The 21,856-nt window shown below is 34.3% G+C and overlaps 1 protein-coding gene across 8 annotated transcripts in view; it reads left to right on the forward strand.

Moving 5' to 3' along the window:
- The window catches only part of LOC140742228 (uncharacterized), an 81,469-nt gene that overhangs the window by 43,076 nt on the left and 16,537 nt on the right, over positions 1 to 21,856 (forward strand). For 6 of the 8 annotated variants that reach the window (XM_073073063.1, XM_073073062.1, XM_073073064.1 and 3 more), the window contains exons 3-5: positions 14,548 to 14,710; positions 15,877 to 16,123; positions 19,708 to 19,803. In XM_073073063.1, coding sequence (XP_072929164.1) covers positions 14,548 to 14,710; positions 15,877 to 16,123; positions 19,708 to 19,803 — 506 coding nt within the window. Of the gene's footprint in view, positions 1 to 14,547; positions 14,711 to 15,876; positions 16,124 to 19,707; positions 19,804 to 21,291; positions 21,616 to 21,856 lie in introns of those variants that run through there. The other 2 variants (XM_073073066.1, XM_073073070.1) reach the window with 2 other exon arrangements.

Consider the following 21,856-nt stretch of genomic DNA (forward strand, 5'->3'; position numbering starts at 1 on the left):
CTGTTTTCCGTGTAACACCTATTTCAGTTGATTGCTTTTTGTCTGTAATACGCGTGATATGCTAGATCCAATTAATACGTACGCTTGCTTTTCCGCAATGTGAATTACGTGGTTTAAATTAAAAGTTACGAAATATCAATTTACATGACGAGCCACTAAGCGCTGAAAATGCTGAAACAAGAGGAACGTTAACCAAATTTTAGGTTGAAAAATATTTTATGTCGTTATATTAATAGTTACTATAGCTTACAATAATAGCCTAATGCATTGAAAATTGGCATCTGGAAGACATAGGTTCGAAGGCTAGATTAAAGTATCGCTTGATCTAATAGTAAAGAGAAAAATTCGAGAAAACCTACATGCCTGAGAGTTCCTAAAAAGTGTGAAGTGTACTAATTCGCACTTGGCTAGTCAACCTTAACCCTTCACACAGAAGTGACCCATAGTCATCACTGATCCAGAGATGAGTTGGCTGTATAGGTAATAATAGTTTAACGTAACATTCCTATCTCTACCTAACAGTAGTCAGGTAAGAACAGCCTAAACATCTATCTTCCTAAAACCAGACCCGATCGTAATTCGTTATATCCAAGGCCAGGAGACTCTGGAATGCGAATGAGCTTATTTTGTCTTGGTTTTATGACTTTGGACCGACACATCAACATTAATGATCTTATTTTGTGACATGTAAAAATGTTAATAACTTGCCCTAAAGTCATGGTCGTATATTTTAATATTACGTGATACAGTTTACTAAATAAAGTTATTTTCTTTAATTTCACTATAATTGTTAATTACGTATTTTTTTCTAAAAACATTGCGAATAGTATATTATTCACCTATAACATTTCTGCTTACGATTTTCTGTTCATGAAAACAACAAAGCATAACTCCACTTAATAGAATTCATTGAACGTAAAGTTTTTGAATGAATCAGAATTAAATACAAGTCAAAGCGTTTAAGTGAGTGTTCCCTTTGAATGTGTGATTGAACCTTATTCATACGCGATCTTTGAATGCGAGTTGGTCCCGAGTTTCAATACAACGTCATTACCGGCGCAGCTGTCGAGATAACACCGGAGCCGTGATATCTCGCGCCAGGCGTGACGTATTGCCACTTCTACTCCAGATGAATATTTTATTAATTTAGAAATCTGATCGCCGTTTCAAAAAGTGATTATAATCGTGAATCCATGTTGAGAATTATCTTACGTATATCTTTTGCAAAATACATAATTGTGGCATCACTTGCGTATACAAAATGGCTTCCCATAAGCTGAATAATGTGAGTTTATATTGTTATTTAAATATAGAGTAGGTACAGATGGCAATAATTTGAAGTCCTATTTTTAAAGAGACATATATTCTTTTATTGTGAAAAAATAATTTCAAATCAATTTTGAAATATTCTCTACCATCTAAACCTAGGTAGCTTATATTTTAAATACAATTTTTATTTGCCGTTTTCTTTTATATACGAGATTTAATTAAAGTTAATTAGTGTTCTGCTAAATAAATTCATAGGCTGAAAAATGTTTTGTTTTTTTTAGGTGGATAAAATTAGCGTCAAACATTTTATGTTAGTTAAAGCCGTTTTAGAGTATGCGTTGGTAGCCCTTATTCTCATATGAACTACGCTCTAAATGGGCGTCGGTCCCAACGACGTCATTACCGGCACTGCGGAGATAGATATGGCCCTCGAGTCGTGATATCGCGGGACGCCTTACTGCCACTTCTATGTTCCACTTTATGATATTTCAAAGTGAGCTTAGTAATCAGCGTGTTATTATCATCCAACAATAACATATATGTATGTACGAGAATTACGTACATCCCTTTGCTGGAGATGACTTTGGATTGACTAGCAACGCCCCACAGCTATTATTCTTATTCTTGTTATTCTTTGATAATCAAGCTGTTTGCTTCATTAAAACTTTTGTTCTTGTATATTAGCGTTTAGTTTAAAGAAAACACGAGTATGATTTTTGTGATCATTAACTCAATTGCTTCTTATGTTTATTCTTAGTTTGCTATCCATTATTATAATAATTCCTATAATATCTATGCTATTTATAATTCTTTTAGTATCTGTGTTGAAGTTAAAGTATTACTGAGACTTTTACAAGCACTGATCTCAACTCTTTTTATTTTAAACTACGGGACATAATCTCAACCTATAATTGTAAATGCCTGGAGTATACCATATCCAGCTCTCAAATACAGGTTACATCAGTAAGCTACCTTATAACCATTATATAAAAAATCTCAAAGCTTCTAGAAGAAACAAGGACCCTATTGTATGTCAATTAAAGGGGCCATTTAGTTTATTACAGAGGCTTATCGGGCGGCTAGCATCCCGAATGCAATCATGCCTTTACCGGTTCATCCATATGGAACGCGTCTCGTCTACGGAATCCATTGTCCATGCGGCCGGCGTAGATGCCCGCCGGTCTATTTATACTCCCCAATCAACAACCACATCGGGAAATTTACCTCTTGTCTCTACTTGTTACGTCATACTCACATTATGCCACATGATAAAATGCTATCTGTTTATCACTATTGCGACCAAAGATTGGTTAAAGATACAGTTTGTGATAAATGTTTTGAGATATTCTATCTGTAGATTCAGATTTGAAAGTTCATTCAAAAGATTTCAGATTTGAAAGTTTTATGCTCATGAATTTGCAGGTTTACTGTGTTATTTGTATGTTTATCTCTAATATACCGTAGATTTTCAATATGTCCAACGCTTCATTTATTCCCTGTCGGACTGTCTGTCTGCGAAGCGTAATTAGTAACGGTCGGGCCAATTGACTGGACGTATGATTAGTAAACGGTTCCAGAAATTAGGCAGTAAATGTACAACAGTAAAACTTCCTTGTATTCCTTTACGCTACGAGGTAAAATTGAGGAAATTGATTACTTATTGTTTAACATTTTTTGCAATGTCGAAGCTGTAATGTTTCTCGAAATAATCCTTGACTTAAGAAATATGTCGGAAGTAAAATTTGCATATTGATCGACTTACCCACTTTCCTAAAAAGGTCGTATTCGCTACGTAGGTAAAGGTTATTCGGCATGATTCATTCAAATATACTTAGATGGACTCTGAATTGGAACATTGTCAGTTGTATAAGAAGATATTAATATTCATTTTATGGTTGAAAACGCTTGACAGTGTATGCTCGTTGCCCCAAATTGGCTTTGTTAGCGTGACTCTATTAGTTACACAGTCACTACGGTACTTGCAGCTTGTAGCTCATATCATGTAGTGTCCGTGGTCATTGACTTGACTTTACCGTTTTGGTACCATTCGCCATTGTCCATAGGAACCGTTTTCCTTTACCAATACAATAAATCTTTGTTTATGTCAAACTATCAATGACCATTCACGACCTTACTCTTAATTGACTTTTTTCTTGACTTAAAATCATTTTACTTACAATATTATACGACTCGTTAAATAAGTTACCGTAATGTCACGAACTTTCTATTTAACTCCTTAATAACTTTAAAACATTTACATCGTCTTCGCAACGTCGTTCGAAAAATTTCATTCGTCAATCAGTGTTTAAATTGCATGGACGAGCACTTTTAGTTCCGAGAATTTCTCTATGTTGTTTAAAGTCCCGACGAGGCGAAATTCGAAGCAAAAACTTGTTTGCTTGTTCAGTGAGTTTTTATCAAAAATTTCGCCTGTGGCTTTTTATAAAAGATTCTACTAACGGTCCGATGGTTCGATTGGTCACATCGGCAGAATTAATTCCCAATCAATCGAGCACCGCAGACCCTTTTCACTGCGATTTGCAAATAATAAATTGTCGGTTGTCGGCGCGCTAACCATAAGGTTGCCAACCGCTAGATACGCAAGACAACTTTATAATGATGTAATCATCAGACTATAGGAAACCATTGTAATCGCGATAAAAGACAAGCACCATTCTGTAAGCAGAATTATAGTTATTATATTTCACAAGTTTATTTTGCGGGTTAGGAAATATAATTTTACTACAGCAATAACCAAGTTTTTATTCAAAAGTATTGCTGTACAATTTCACCTCAATGGACAATCATGATCCGGATTCTATTCTTAGAATAAAGTATTTCATTCATCAGCATTTAAATGTCTAACGGTGGAGCCTGGCCCTCTCGAGGGTTTTTTTTAAGTAAATGCTGATTTCACATAACCGCAGTAGATTAGTGACATGACAGAAGTTATTGTATTTTTTAAATATTTAGGTATACAATCTAACTTCACCATTTAGATATTTTTGTCCGGGGATCGAACCAGGAACTCTGCGTATCAGACTGTCAATCTATCAGCCAACTTGACGCAGCTTTGTAGGTAAATTAAAAATTCAAAAATGTTAACAATGGAGAGTATTAAAATATCCCTCATTATAATAATGTACTACCCTACGTTAAATTCGACTTGTCCCGTGGTTACCAAACTAAATATAAATTGAGGGAGAGAGGCGGTGCGGCAAGGAGGCGGGCGTGTGGCGCCAGCGGAGCTCCAAGGACAGCCGCCACCGCACTGTTAGTGTAGTATTATGTGGTAACAACTACACTACAAAGAAAATGAGCGTGAGTTAATAAACAATACCTTTAATCTTTAGTTCTTTACGTAAGTAGACCAAACAGAATAGATAGTTAATTATCTAATGTTCTATGTATTGACTTATCCATCCAAAAGGTTGAAAAAACTGTTTAATGGAATATAAAAGGAATTCCATCTGTTTTATCAGGAACATAACTTTTCTGAACTATTTTAATTTTATCATTAACTACATTTACCTAGAACGGTTGCCTAAATCACTCCAACATTAGGTAAGTAGAAATTATTGAAAGTCCAAAGTGACATATTAAAAAAAAACCTTAAGGGTAATATGTATGTATATATGCTGGGTATGAATATATTTTTTAAATAAGGTTAACACCCTTTTTTCATACAATCGTGCATAATTGCATTCATTCTTGCGACACAATAGGCCCTCATTATACGGGTAATATAGGATGTCAGGATAGTATTAAATTATTCTAAAAATAACCCCATTACTTTATAAGTTAAAAAACGTATTAGAATCGTTTCATATTTTAAAAATTCAGATAAGGAATAAGGAATTATAAAATATTCTTTGTATACTTAAAAGAGTTCACATAATAACTCAATTACAATTTATCAAATTGTTTTTTGATTGCGGTGTTTTCATCACACATCAGTGAATCTTAATTTAAGTGGAAAAAAACCCATTAAAATCGAATAAAATAAAACAATAGAATATGAGTTGTCATTGCACACTCTTGCGCGAGGACATGAATGTTGATCATACTCAGGCATTAGTTACAGGGTTGTAACAATTATATAATATTTTAAAGAAGTCATCGAGAAAATGTCACTAATATACTATTTACTTACTACTGTCTACATACATTACTGTAGTTAAGTACCTTCATAATATTATTATGCCACACTTACAACTATAAATGAAACTTAGACTCCATCGAAATGATACAAAAAATTAAAAATAACCTAAACATCATCATGATGTTGTAAGATAAAATGAAAAATACACTAACCCTAAAAAAATCAAAATAAACCTTGCCATACCATATTTTTGACGATGAATTCGATATAACAACTTGATGGTCAAAACACATGTTATTTTCTACGATCACAATATCCAACCCTACAACGCACAATGAACCACATCAGATAGGGATCTTTTGTATTCTAACGAAGGCAGGGCATGCGTTTACCGTGTAATTGATGCATCAATACCGAGCGGTTGATGACTCCGTTTCACTAATGCAGTAAATTGCAGCTTATCGGCGAAGTCATTTCCTCTTGCGATGTTTATTTTATCTATCATAATAACACTGGTTATTGCTAACAACGATTTAAATTCCGTTCCTGTCGGGTCTATGGGCTTTAAATGAAACGTAAAGAACGACTCTTTATTAAAAGTCATGTATAATTTCTATAGTTGATTAGTCCACTTAATTGTAAAAGTTGGTAAACCATTTTGACTGTAATTTAAGTATTAAAATAATGTACTTAGAAACAAATAAAATTTCAGCATTTCCATTTTTATTTTTTATTCCTTATTCGAAGTGCGTGCGATTGTATTACCGACTTGCTTATTTTTTACCCCAAAATTAAATTCCTAAGGTTTGGTTTAAAAAAAAACAACGAAAGACCGTGCGGAAATAATTGTATACCGTTTTTAGCAATAAACTTTGCTGATGGTAAGCTATCGATTGCGGTAACATGGTTTACTTTTACAGATACGCTCAGAGATCTAGATTCTAGATTCTAGTATCTATGCCAAAGTTTAATAGAAAAAAGAAACTGTTAAAAGATTTTATTATTATCTCAGATTACGTTAATGCTGAGTATAGTTTACGTAAACAAACAATATGTTTGAGTCATGGCGGTTGTTTTGGCACAACTATTTCGTGAAATCGTCTTTGTTGGTCCAGTGTCTGTTAGCGCCATTATTTTCGGCTGATGCTAATGCGTCTATTATGTCTATTATTAAACTACCACACTATTAAGATAAAAACGCATTTGGGAATTCTAAATTATTATAACAATAGATACAATAAAATAAGATTATTAATATTCATTTCGTCAAAATCAAATACCTTATCTAAAGATATTCAGAATGAGTAATTGTGTGGATGATCAATAACTCAATCAGTCGAAACTGAGAGAATTAGACTTGTCAGGTTAATTAATGACGCATTCCTCGATGATTCTAGCGTGGATCTTACTACCATTAGTTATGTGTATAAACCAATTTTCTTTTTTTTATATCTAAATGTTGTTACGTATTTTATTAAACGTGTTAGAATAGCTACATTCATGAAATAATATAAACACATAAATAGGTATACCTACCTGTCTTAATAGCAATTGAAGCGTAAATAAACTGCAAACTAGTATGATACTCGAGTAGGAAATTTAATATTAGTAACTACTCGTATGTCAAAATATCATGTACATACATTAACACACGTCTTAAAATTTTGCAACCTCGACATTAACCGAACAACAATAATTCGTACATACGAGTAAGTATATATATACCTATCGTCTATCGTAGCATATGAACCTGTAGCAATAAATATAGCTCCATAATAATTCACAGTCTATTAAGGAAGCGAACAGACTATTCAATTTGCTATTTGAAAAAGGAAGTCGCCATTTGCACGTCGGATTTGCTTATAGCAGCCCATCAACTCGATGAAGCGAGTGGCCTTAGACTGAGCAACAATATCATTCGATTAGTCAGACACGCAATGTCTATCGGCGCGTCTGTCAGTGATGTATGTCCGTCCGTTTACGTTTCCTTTCATCGTTTCATCAACCAATAAACAGTATCTTACGTTCCCTACAGCTTTAACTCTTGATCGAGTTTGTTTTTTGTTGCACCTATAAGGCTCGGAACGATAATCGCACTCACATAAATTGCCGCTAATGTGTTAGTGTTTCAGAAAAAGATTGCCGCGTTTGTTGTTTTAGTTCAGACATTCAATTCTATTTTAATACGCTTTTTTTAAACAGCGGTCTGCTAATGAACAATTTTATTATGTAAAGTATATAATGATGATTTGGAGTAGTTTCTAATTTTGGGCTAATTACGTAACCGTTGTATAATTTCATGCTTAAGGGAAATCCGTAAGCCCATTATCAACGAAATGGAAAGCCGTGATTTATTATGTCATACATAAACATCAAAGACGTACGTATGAATATTCATATAAAGTATTATGTAAATACCTGTTGATATATGTATGAAAATTTCTTGGAAGCGGCTAATTTTAGAATGCTTTTAATAAAAGCATTCAGACGTAGGTAGGTACTCTAGGTGTCTCGACAGTCATACAATCTCTCATACGGATTTGTGGGCAGTCAAGATGCTGTAAAATTAGAGAATTGGTCATGCATTCGCTGGAGGAGGGCCTATTTATACAACAGGTTTTCTTCCATTTTGAACTCGCGACGTGTTGCGGAGAAATTATCCGGCGCCTTGCACGTTTTCTTTTATTGTCGACTCTGCTTTTACCATTTGTTTTTCTTATGACTCATTGAGTGAGTACAAGATTGCCGATGGTGTGGTTGTAAGGGGTTTTATTAGTTTTGTGGTGTTTAAAAATACGACCACTGATGGACAAACCACACAGTAAATCATGATAGTTTATTTGAAGCTTCAATCTTGTTAAACCGGTGTGCATTCATTTTGTATTTTACAATCGTAAGAATTGAAGTTATTACAAATAGACGATAGCATTTGTCGTGATTTCACTTTTTTAACATCCTATTATTTTCCCTTAAACGATTACGATAAGGTGGTTATCAAAATTTAAAGTGCATGAATCTTTTCCTATGATACGCAACACATTATGTAGGTATAGCAAATTCTGAGAACGCTGAGTAGATCTAATTCGGTCAGTAATCGGTATTTATGTCGGTGGTCATATCAGCCCAATACGGGAAGACGAGGCTACAACTGCGGGGGTGGTGAAAGGTTGTTTGGCCAACCTTGTATTGGAATACGTAGCTATATTGGATACCATTCTCAATATGTTTTGTTGTCTTTAACGTAGCTTGGTATATAGAAATATTATATGCATATTGCATAGCGTATTAGGCGATGATTATTTTATGTCTACTTGCAGATATTAATACCAATGTGTATAACATTTATGACATTATAAGTACCAGACATGGACGACGTAGTCATATCAGGCACAATTATATTTTTCAATATAATATTTTGATAGGTACGGCCTGTGTATTCGGAGCTGCCTTATAATATATATAATTACATTAATACACAATATATTGGATACTACTTTTGTCTACTACAGCACGCGCCTGATACGCTCTATGTCTGTATGTAAATAAACCCTTATGAAGTTTGTCTGAAATGCCAGTCTCGTGCAGTGTCCGTGATATGTTGAGCCTGATCTTTATCAACGTCTGAGCGAAGGTAATCCGGGACAGTGATTATAGCGCCCGAGAAATATTATGTATAGCAGGAAATAACAAAAGCTGTTCCGCAATTAAAGGACTCGTTGCGGCCTCACATCCAGTTTTGTATAAATACGTTGCAAACCAAGTTAACTAGAATAACGCAAGAATTGATGTGTTTGTATTTCATCATTAACATTATCATCAAACTGTCATTTTTTTTCGTTACTGGGCTCGAGTCCTTTTTCAGAATGAGAAGGATTAGGCCATAGTCCACGGTCCTTTTTCTTATGATGTTTTCCTGTAGTTTTCTTTAAGAAAGTGATAATAAATCTCTAATAAACACATAGATTTGAAAAAGGAGAAATGCCTGGTCCAGAATTAAAATTTTCGGACTCCCGATTAAGTTCAACAAGGCGACATTCCAACATTAGACTAACATTGTTATTTATGTTTCAAGTGTATTAACAAACTTCGTAATTACATAACACAATGACGCTGTCAACGGAGAGTGGTTTCAGTAACCGTTTCCATGATTTCTCTCTGTCGTATGCTAACCAGACATTTTCATATCTACTATCTGATTTATGCGGCCGAGTCGAGTGCGGTACGTGCCAGCCAACAGAGTACCGACCTCTATCCGGTACTCACGGCCAAATCATTCGGCGATCTCACTGGCAACTCATTGTTTGTGAGCCGTTGCAAAAACTAAGTGCGAATCGATTTGTCAACTTTCAATTAAGATAAACCTCGTTTTATGCCAGTTTTCTCGTTTTACACTCATTAACTCCGTTTCCATAATGAAACCTACTACCACTTAATATAATGAAATGTGATACCTGTTTTTCTTAATTAAATATATTCGTGCTGAGTGAATTCCTTTGAAAATGACACTGTTCTCCAAATGAAAAAATAGAGCGTCTGACTCGAAATATCTTTGACACAAATAGCAATGTTTAACATATAAAACTAAGACCTACATTCTTTAATGATCTTTTTAATAGCGTGCAGTTAATAAACGCATTTTACGATTTTAAGACCGAAAACTAAACAATTGAAACTATTCTTAGGTAATTACTTTTTGATACGACTCGTTTTGTAAACTGTGTATCAAATTGATTGCAACAAATGCTTACTTAGCCATCATAATCGGATTTGATTACGTCACAATTTTTATGAATAATGAGGCATGAAGATTATCATTGAAGCATAAAGACTGTCTTTTGCTTGACTTGTTGGATTATATTGGGCCCTTTTTAAAAAATCTGCCAAGCGGGACGTCGACAACGAAATGACAGCGGACCTCCTAAAGGGCCTCGATTTTATAATCGATGGCGGACCATGTCCAGAATGCCATGTCGCTTTTTACTCTAAACCTTCTTACATAACTATTTTTTGTACTTAACAGTAAATATCTTAAGTCAGCTGTAATCAAATAGCTATCAAATTTGGCCTTCGCTTTTCTGAGTAGCTCTTTATAGCCACTTTGAGGTTCTGATTAAGGTTAAGATGTTTAGGAGGTTAGTTTTTCAGGCAATGTTTTTAGGAAGATTATTTTACTTAAAAACAATAGTACATGAGGATGAAGATACACCAGTCCAGTGTAATACGTGATATGAATAATTAATTGGCAATAATTTTAGTTTTACAAATATTTGTAGGTAAAAACATAGATTAGTAAAAATTACTCACCCCTAACAAAAAAATGTAACGACTTTTGACAATTGAAATTCACTGGCATCTATTTTCGTGTTTGAAAAATATGAAAAATGTAGTTTTTTAAGTATTTACGAATGAAACGATACTTCTCTGCACTGTTAGTTCGAATTCGTGTTGTTTTTGCACCACTTAACTGCACATGTCGGCATTGTTCCGTGTAAATTACACCATGACAGTCTCCAACTGTAATGGGAAAACAGTCAGCTATTTTACGTATGTGTCAGCCATTTGTGGCTTCCTTAAATTATAAGAAGGTGAGATATCTATACTTATCTATGGTAAAAAATTATATATGGTACAAAACAGTGCTGAATAAACAAGAACGATGGTAGCAAAATATGTTCAAAATCTTGTAGCGTGTAGGTAGCAAGCGTTCCGTGTATTTCAAGCGAATAAATTGAAGAAATGAACTAATGCAGCGTGTCCGCCCACAGCAGGATGGCGTCTGCCTGCCAACGGCGCTGGAATGCAATATCACGCTATCAGGACTACAGTTTTATTTCCATGTTGCTATACGACTACTAAACATTGTATGGAATTTAGTAATATATAACACACGCTTGTCTCTTTATAGGTACATACTGTGATATAGCGTACATGTGATATTTAAATTTCAGTTAGTTTTCGTTTGTGCTTTTATAAGAATCAGATTAGAATATGAAACTGGGTGTTTAATTAAACTACCGTGATACAAGTTTGTGAAAAATAAAATTCACAGTTACCTACATGCCTTACATAGCTACATCTGTTACATACAATAAAAAAATATAAATATGAAAGGATCTCATATATTGTGATTGAAAACCATTTTTAATAAAAGTTTATTCTGAAAATTACACTTCCCTTGCCCTATAAGGACGTTTATCCGATTATTGCGTCCAGACAATGTTATTAATTAAATATTTTCAAAATATGTCAAGGTTTGGCATGTGAAAGGACATAGGCGTGTCTAATATACACTAACACACAACACACACCAACTAATGACTAATGACTTCACCTGACCAAAGACAACAGCGTACGTAGTATAGGAAAATCATGAATCACTATAAATAACGACACGGCTCACATTCCACACATCATCAACTGCACATTTTTGTGCACGAATAATCTTATACCTACTGCAAAAAACGTTCATAGTTAACTCGCCGATCGAATAGGCACGGGATTTGACAGCAGACTCATAATCTTTGACAAATTCGATTTTTACGCGTTGTAGTTTTGCCATGCTAATGCTAAAAACATACCGCTAGTAATAATTTGCGGAGCTTCTATGGGCTGACCTGACGGGTGGCTGGGTCATAACCTTCAAGGGGCACATTTGGTCACTTAAGAAAAATAAACTGTGTTACCAATAGGTACCCCAATTCGGTGAATCGAAGAAAGGTCGATATCTATTCAACGCAAACTTCCATTTTGCCAGGGGCGCAAACGAACTTACGATGCTGTTTGTGTGCTCTAGAACGAATACGTCAAAAACGTGCAGACAGAGCCATGTGAACCCAGTCTTATCATACCAAGTTTGATTTAACGCGTAACAAAAACAATCGGCAGTCTCGCAGCCGTTTCTCGTTGTGTATCATGGTGAGTCAGAAGGTGGAAGCGTGGTAGGCTTGCGTCACGCTTAGTTTCCTAACCGGCCTCGCTCGGGAGTTCAAAGTAGCCTTCGTTGTGACGATTATTGAACCCAAATTAATGTAAATCGTGCCTTTAGAATTAAACTACGAATCCGATCTGTATTTTTTTGTAGGTCTCACTGTATCTCGCTATTGTAGCTAGATTGATTGATTGATGTTTTTTTCTGTTTCTTATTCTAAGAAATGTATACGTATAAATGCATCGTATTTCTATACTATCTATATAAAATAATTTCTTCAAAACCCGTCTGCAATAGAACGCAACAAACCAGACTGTTTTCTAAAATACCTGACTTTAGTATTTACGTGTGTTTTTATTGCGTACTTTACAGCTCAGGAACTGGGTACTTACTTATTATTTAGAACCTTATGAAGTTTTTAGTTCTATGTAATTGCGTTGTACTAAACAAACAAAATGACGCATGATTAATTAAAAAAATAAGGATATAAAAACGTTTGCCTATATAGGTAACTACAAATTTATTTCTCGTTCACTAAAATCGGTTCTTTGGTTTAAGCGTTTAGTAAGATAAAACTGATATTTAAAGACTACATACTCGATTCAACTATACCTAATGATGAGCATTCATTATACTTATGAACAGCTAAACCTACAAATGAAAGTCGGCAAGCTAAATCTATTTCGGTTAGTTAGAGGATAACATGAGCGTTGCAGATTGCGTGGTTTTCCTCAAGCCGATCCGGAGAAACATCAACATTCCCTAGAAGGCATGTTGTCCAACTCGCCCACCCACGCCCCACTCCGTATGGGAGGACCAGCGTTGCTTCTGCGTTTTATTTTCTTAGTACTTTTAATGTTTGTTATTGGTATACTCTATAAGTCTATATCGTTGTTCCCCAACTATTTTATGTTGCGACTCACGAAAAGTCAAAAGTTAAGAAGGAAGTCGTCCCCTTCACTATAAGTATGTAACAATCTTCACATTTAATATGTAAACCTAATTAACTTTCATGTACCTAACGTAAACTACATCATTTTTTCAACGTAAGTTATTTCTTCAACATGATAATATTTTATTTTCTAACATTACATTAAAATCAATCCCTTAAGTAAACCGATCATTATGTAAAGCTTATTTTTTTAGCACACACAACTAAATAACAAATACGGCCCCCTCAGGCGTTACGACCCTCAGGTTGAGAAGCAATGCTCTACATTAACTAGGTTTTTTATTGCAGCAATCCCAAAGCAAAATAAAGTTTAATTATCCTCGTTATCTGCTCCGTTCCTAGAATCTACGTTTTTATCATGATTAATTACTTGTACACAGAAATGACGAATCGATGTCACTCGATTTCTTATCATTTCAATTAAATTTTGCAACATTCGTTACCACATCACTGGATGTCATGTGTCACTTTTCATTGTCTACTTCAAGATGTTACGAAACTTTTAATATAACCATTTTAAAGTACGGAAGAGATTAAGCATCCGTTGTAAAGGGAAACACACAAAATAATACCACAGAACATACGATACGAATAGGTATTTATACTCGTATGTATCTGTAAATCAGTATTTGCTGACATTCACGCTACATGATTTTTTTTTGTATTTATTCCACTACGCATAGTCACAGTTGCTGCACGCGTAATCAAAATAATTGCCAGAGTCATTACAAAAGTAATTAAGATTTAAGATATTTCAATTTGAAAAGGATGCAAAAATTGAAAATAAATACGTGGAAATGCATTACGCTAAATATAACTTTTATGACTACAGACATTCTACATGATACTTGTAGATGTTTTAAGCATTTATTTTATTTTTTGTAGCAATGTTAAGCAAGTGTGAAGTTACAAAAGTATACTTTTTTATTTATTTTAATAAACTGATAAAAGTTTTAAGTGCTTTTGTTTTCTGGTTTGAAGAGTGTGGTAATGGACACAGTTATAACGAAACGTTTAACTTAGCCATTAGTGTATCTGTAGCCGGCCTGAGACTGAACTTGAATTCTATCTGGGGATAATTTGAACATGTACGTTGCCACTTACCATCAGGGGGACTTAATGCTCGATTGCTTGATCAAAAATATAAAAAAAAACGTACAATTACAAAAGGGATTTAGTCAGATTTCTTGTAATAACAATACTCCCGAAAACATGCCTTGTAATTCGATATTGATAATATTACATAATTATCCTTTATTTACACAATGATTAAACATGAATATTTCTTAATTCCAGGGCCACCGCCACGGCTGGGGCTGAAGGCGGCGAGCCCCGGCGTCGCGGGCGTGGACGAGGACTGCAACAGCAACACCAGCCTCGCCGGCTCCCAGCACTCGGCGCACGATGACCTCGACGCGCACTGCGACAACTCCGGCTACCTCTGGTTCCTCGACTATAAGTGAGCATCATCATGTGCACTATAAACAGTATAATTGACGAACCGAACGGCCGTAAGGTCACCATTCTGAGATGCAGTGGATTCTGGGTTCGATTATTGGCCAGATGGGGGTTTGAATGTTAGTGTATTCATCTTTGCATATGTCCATGGGGTCCATGACTAGGAAAAATCCTAGTGTGAAAAAGATCCTATGAACCATATGAATGCGACCATAAGAACGCGTTAATAACAACCGAATAACTACTATGGTATATCTGGTTCCCCGAACAAAAAATGTATGCTATAAAATTTATTGCACAATACTAGCATCTCCAGCAAACCACATTGAAGTGAGCTCCCAGGTTCCCTTAATTGTAGTAAGAGTTACATTGAAGCCAGTACCTATTAGCATACCTACGAAGACGATACTCGCTTATTCCGTTTTCCCTTCATACAATATTACGACCTCACATAGATACTAGATTTATCTGCCTTACCCTCATGAGAGTTATGGTTTTCACAATAATCGGTACCCAAAATGTTCAGAGGGTCACTCCTATGTTTTTTGTTCGTACGTTTACGATTACATACTATGATATCATAGCAGTTTATAAAATATACAATTATTTCAATGTATGCAGTGTCAATAGTCTCATCAATACAACGTCTGTCGTTATAGAAACTTTTCCCATACTCTCAATAATATATTTACTTACAACATCATTGGCTTTTACATGTAACACGTGAGTACAGTTACAGAAAATAATTAAACAATACATCATGCCAAGTTCTGAACGCCATCTTACATCTCTACCATATTTGTCTGAAAGAGACTACAAATCGCAAACATTATGCGTTTCATATTCTTTATATGAATTATTGTCCTTTCGTTTTACGAAGACTATATTCCTATCTGTAGTCAACTACTAGATATAAATACGATTCATAATTTAATCACGAATTCTTGTCTCTTTTCTATGGAATTTATGTGTCAGACGTCGATGACAATTATTGTTGTGTAGATTGTTTTTATCTATTACCTCGGGAACTGTACTTTTTTTCGGAATAATAGGTACTCTATGTCTTCATGATAATCGATTTGGTGTTAAGGCGTTAAAGCGTAGTAAACGAACACTTTCGCATTTGTAATATTAGTATCATTAACGTTTCTTTTTATCTCTTTCCAGTCCAATCTTCCGAGACAGCTCGTGCCACCACACCTCAGTCCTGTCCTCTGTCTCGGCGTCTTACAAGGGCATAAGCGACCTCACATCACGTTTCGAGTTCACCTCCCGGTACAACGACCTGGCCCGGGACCTCGACGCCAACCTCGCCGAAGCTGACATGGAGAGCTTCAAGACAGAGGACATCCACGCTCTCCTGATGACCGCCAACTTGCCACACGACACCATCATTGATGATAGAACGCACGACGTAAGTTTCGTTGGTAGCACTATTCCTACAAATTGACAAATAGGTGACTCAAGTTCTGGTAATATAATTCGAAGAAATATAGATGTATGTGCATGTCAATATAATAGTAAAAATATTATAGGCAGTAAGGAAAATAATATAATTTGTGATAAATAAATGTAGGTTTTCCAGTGAATATTAGAATTCACTGATGCATCCATATTAAAAAACTATTCCATGAAATATAATCATAGCATATAATACGCAGGGCCGTCTTATTGGTCCCTGGCCCATGGGCCCCTGTGCCCTTAAAGTCAAGACGCAATAGGGTATACGATTCGCAATGTTTTAGAAAGGGATACCATTTCATCAACGTAAACATTATTATAGTTTATTTAATGTCACAAGCTTATAAAATATATTTGCATTGCTTGGGAGCGAAAGCATTAAGTCCATTTTTACTAATTATTATTTGTATGAAAAAGGTTAGAACAAAATATTAGTAGCTATCATTTAAACCTACAGTCGACTGCTCTAATATTGTGACATGGATCGTTACAAAATTGCCAGTTAATGTGTCATCGCCGGAGCCAAATAGTTTGCTCCGTAACTCTCCACGGGAATCCGTTATGTTTCCGTGCCGAAAAATGATTTGTTGACTTACAGATGTTACAAACATTTGTTAATTATTAAATAATAATACACGTTGACCTTCATTATCTCTGTATAATAATTAAGTTTTATATTCAGTACATTTGAGCCCTATTACTAATGTTTATTACTACCTATATTGCAACAATGAAAATATTGGTTAATGTTGTTTGTTTTGTAATTGATTAGACCTGTAAAAATACTGAGTGAATTGTATTAGTAGGTACAGAATATAATACATCGGTACTATATTCTTTAATTTTGGAGCAGTTTTATAGGGTGCGTATTATCGTGGTGCAAATAAATAAAGGTTGTATGTGAAGACTCCAAATTTACAGAAATAATACTTACACTAATATTTTTATTCGAATCATATCATTATTGAATTATTGTATTTCTGAACGATATTGTAACATAAAAATTGTTACACATTTTATTCATTTACCGGATTACAGAAATCATGTGATATTGTAAATATTATTTATACACCATATCTGTGATATATCTAATTTATTATATCTGAATTGATATTCCAGAATTCGATATTAGGCACATCTGCTACATAAACAAAGTCTTCTCGTAGTAATCAATATAAGCAGTTATTCATGTCTCATTATATGTTATTACGTAACATAAATATGTAAATACAGGTACGTAAGTATTTCTTGGTCCCAATTATGTTATTGGGCAATTTGTTGTTGTAATATGTTACACACAACATCACAAAATTCCTAAAAGTAATTTCAACTGAGACGACATAATTGAATCGTCAATCAAATTGTTAAATGGCATTTATCGTTTCAATCCTTCGCTAAGAGTAGGACGATTAAGAGCAATCATTCAATATAGGCAATTAGAAACTGTTTATTTTCAAAATAACGGGTTACCTACTTGTTAGCAATTATTTATTTATGTTACGTCAATAACAAATCGGAGTGTGACCATGAAACGTTGTATTCTGCGGATGATAATCTCAGTTTAAAGACACCATTTTGCAAACCATAGGACTAGAACATTTTTAATTATTTTTATACTATGGCATTATACAGTAAGGAATGACCTGACAAACCCTTCAGACTCAAATACAACACTATAGTTACATACGTACTACTGCTATATGCAGGTGGTTGTACTTCCATCACCACCATGTTTAATAATTTTAAGTTTAAGATAGCTCCTGACGTTCTAAATTTCATAAAGAGAGACTACTACATCTAAATTTCGTAACGAGAGGAGAAACCTATAAGCAGTACGAAGCACTTGCCATCAAATAATATTATCGACATAATCCAAAAGTAGGTCACACATTGTCATATAAACACGGTTCGCAGAGAAAACATGTTTTAAGTATTATGTAAAATCCGTTAAACGCAGAAAATGAATATAATTAATTTAATTCTTACCTGACGGTAAACAATTGTTTATTACAACTTAAAGATAATCCCAGGCCACGAAAACAATTAAAACTTCAGTGTGTCAGCTTTAAGACCAAGCATTTTTATTTCCTCTGTAACGGTAAGACCATAAAAGGCCTGATTTGTGGACAAGGTTCGTAAAAACAATTAGTTTGTTCAATTATCAACCTTGTTGAGCCTTAATTCAATGGTAATTTACGACAGATTCGTATCAATCTGTTTCTGTACAATTACAAGTATAATCAGACCAATGAACTATAATCATACCCTATTTGCTGCTTTAGGTTTGCCCTTTTATGGTCATTTCGGACAGTGGCGGTTTGCCATATGGTAAATCGTATGCAATAGGTGCAAGTATGTCACACACGATTGCAGTATGCATTTCTTAAATATTTAGGTACCACCACCATGTGTACTGTCATTAAATCAAAGTGGGAAAATTGAGCTGCGAAGTGAATTGCATTGAGTTTCTAATGTAGATGTGTAGAAGAGTGACAAATTATGATAACTAAGTTTTCATGAATAAGTAAGGAAGGTTTTTCTATTCAATGAAAATCTGTCAGCAATTTCACAAATACCAAGTTATAGAAATATTACTGTATTTTTTGTTTAGTACACATTTACTACATTTTCATCATCTACACAACGACATCAAGTAAAAGTGACTTTTACAAAAAAAACTTACCAGATCGAGATTGTGGACAAAATAATACGCCTTAATTAAAAAGTATCTTTCTATGTTTTTTATACATCATTGTAAAAATTATTATCAACAAGATTTTATGACGTGTATTCGATAAGGCGAATTCAGATAGCGGCGTAAACAATTTTAAAGTTTCCCAAAAATGTGATTATAATTAGGTAATAACTGTAAAGTTGAATTACTGTAAAGTCATACAAACAATTCTTGATAAAGATATAATTTCGTTTGGTTGTAAATACGATGCTAGAAAATTACTCATCATTATTACTTGTAATATCGAACGATGTAACTATTTAATTCTAAGAATGAAGGAAGGTAAACGTAAACAAAATGGTAACTCGAGTAATTAGAGAGTAATTTAAACAAATATAAAGAATTAGACCTTTTTAATAAGACGGGGATTAAAAGATAAGGGCACAACTAGATAATTATAACTTAGTATAAGAATGATGTCGACTTCAAATAGATTGACAATAAATCGTTAAGACAATTTCTATATTTAAATATCTACATGTTTTAGTATTTACTTCTTACTAACAATTTCTTTACTAATTCCTCATTCATCCATGGGTCTTGGTTATGGTATGGATAAATATTCACACTGAAGGAACAATTAGTGTTTATTACGTCACATATCTTTATCTACATCCTCACAATTCTCCCATTGTATTTATGGTGGTTTAACTAACATCTTATTATAATTTATATATTTTGTATTTTATATTACTGTATTCATTGGTATTTTACATATATTATCTCCCTCGTATATTATGTTTGTTTTTCAGTTTCCTACTAATTTGTTGGTGGATATGGTTTCATGTCATGGTGTATTGCAGTGTAACCCGCGAGGCGAGATGTTCGCCAGCATCTCGAGCTCTCTCATGGAAAAGTTTCGATTCGACAGTTCTATCAGTGGCGACAGTAGTTTTCAGGTTCGCCTCGCTTTGCTCTCAGTGTATCATTTCACGTTTTATTATTTTAATATTTGTGCATTTATTAACGCTACAACAGACACCTATCATGACTCATCATTAAACCGTATTCATTTTTTTACTAACATGGTTTTACACTAATCTAACAGTTCACTTTGTTTTAAGTGTGTGTCTTTACATCTTCTGTCGGGTTAACGCCATCTATTTTTCAATCAAAGAACTATTACGATGTCGTTACACATAGATCACGATAGATGTCGTTGATACTATGTGACTTCTCTATAAAGTGATTTCTGAGTTACCTAATTTTTTTTATATTTATTATGTACTTTTTCTTAAACTTTTTCGTATGTATAGGCATAATTCTATTTTTTGTTTTATTCAATACTATTTATTAGAAAATTTGGGCGCATACTTTGTGAGGACGATAGCTTCAATTTATTTTAGACAATCATTTCTCGTAGTAATACGAGTATATAGATACGAGAATATAGATTATAATATAGTCTTACTTGTTAGCAATGTTTGAATTACAAATAGTTATAGATTTTTGACTACAACTATTTATCCGGTATATCATAGGTATTAATCAGATTATAGTCATTTTTCTATAGTAAAATATTTAAGATTTTATCATTAAGTGAATGTAAGGGTAACGAAAGAAATATATAGTAAGTACATGCAAGTAATGGAATACATAATAAGTGCAAGTACATAGAATAGTCCAGTTTCATATAATATTTAGCGTAAGTGTATTATTATTAGTTCCGCGTAACGTCCCGGGAGGAGTCAGATCGTAGACTCGCATATACAAATAGATGGAAAGTCCGAAGTACTTGGCTCGCATTCACAACTAGTCTTCCTATACACTGGCCCCATAGTACGTTGGTCCCACGGGATGTGCGAGTAGTAAAGATAAAATAAGACCATCGTCAATGTGTGTGTAAACGTTCACGCCGAATTGCGTCAATCGGTTTAACTACGCTCTTTATTCCCCCGTCCATACAGTCATTCCCTCTGCGCATTGAGTATGTGTGAGTGCGCTATATTTATTTCACGCCCCTATGTGTGGACGTGCACATACGGCAACCATGTGTGTGTTGCCAATGAAGTCTACTCAATTTGTCACTTGTTCTCAAACTGTACTACTTTTAAACATAACAAGCATTTTAATCTTCCTTCAACGTGAAAAGTTAACGATCTTTACTGATAGCATTCTCAGAAGCCTTGAAATTAATAACTGATTAACGCATCATTAGAGTTTGTTTGTGTTTGTAATTATGTTAATTAGGCTTGCACTCATTGGCCCCCTTGAGGTTTGATTTCCTAACGCCCAGTTGCGAGTTGATAACAGTCGGGGACGGACTTTCGTATCGAAAAGAAGTAGAAACTGTGTATTGTAGTAACGCGCGTATTATTTTACTATACTGTAATAAAGTTTGAGAGTCATAGGCAGTGGCTAATATTAAAATTAATATCCTCGCTGCCCCAGTAGCGCCCTGGGCGTCGGGACTGAAGTCACAGCGTCGTGTGTTTCGTTGCAATGAAGTTAATCACATGTAACTTTTTAAATAAGGTCATTCCGGGATCAATACAAGCTCTCCTAATTAATTGTGTGTGTGTTAGATAATGTTACTACCGGACGATATACAATATTTAGGTGGTAGTTGTAACATTGAAGCGCGAACATTTTTATTGGATCGAGTTGAAGGGTGATTGAGTGAGGACATTTAGAGACACTGGTGCAAAGTGTTATAATCAAAAATGGGTGTGACAGAGTTTGATTGGGATTCCTGTAATGGATATTATTCAGTAAGTTTTAAATTGTATAAAATACATTCTTAATGACTATGTCATGTGCAAGGCAATGCAACCAGTATCTGTTATTTTTTTAATACTGAAATTTTTAGACTAATAAATAATAAGTACATATTAGTCTTTTTACATTTTCTAGGTTTTCTCTCATCAGTGCACGTTGCTTTATTGTTGTTAGTTTTTATATGTTTCAATGTACCCACTTTTAGGCTCACTCGTTTAAATCCTACCCACACTT

The sequence above is a fragment of the Epargyreus clarus genome, unplaced genomic scaffold (assembly GCF_041222505.1).
Source record: "Epargyreus clarus isolate Ecla_fem2 unplaced genomic scaffold, WU_Ecla_fem_2.2 ptg000005l, whole genome shotgun sequence".
Classification (NCBI taxonomy): domain Eukaryota; kingdom Metazoa; phylum Arthropoda; class Insecta; order Lepidoptera; family Hesperiidae; genus Epargyreus; species Epargyreus clarus.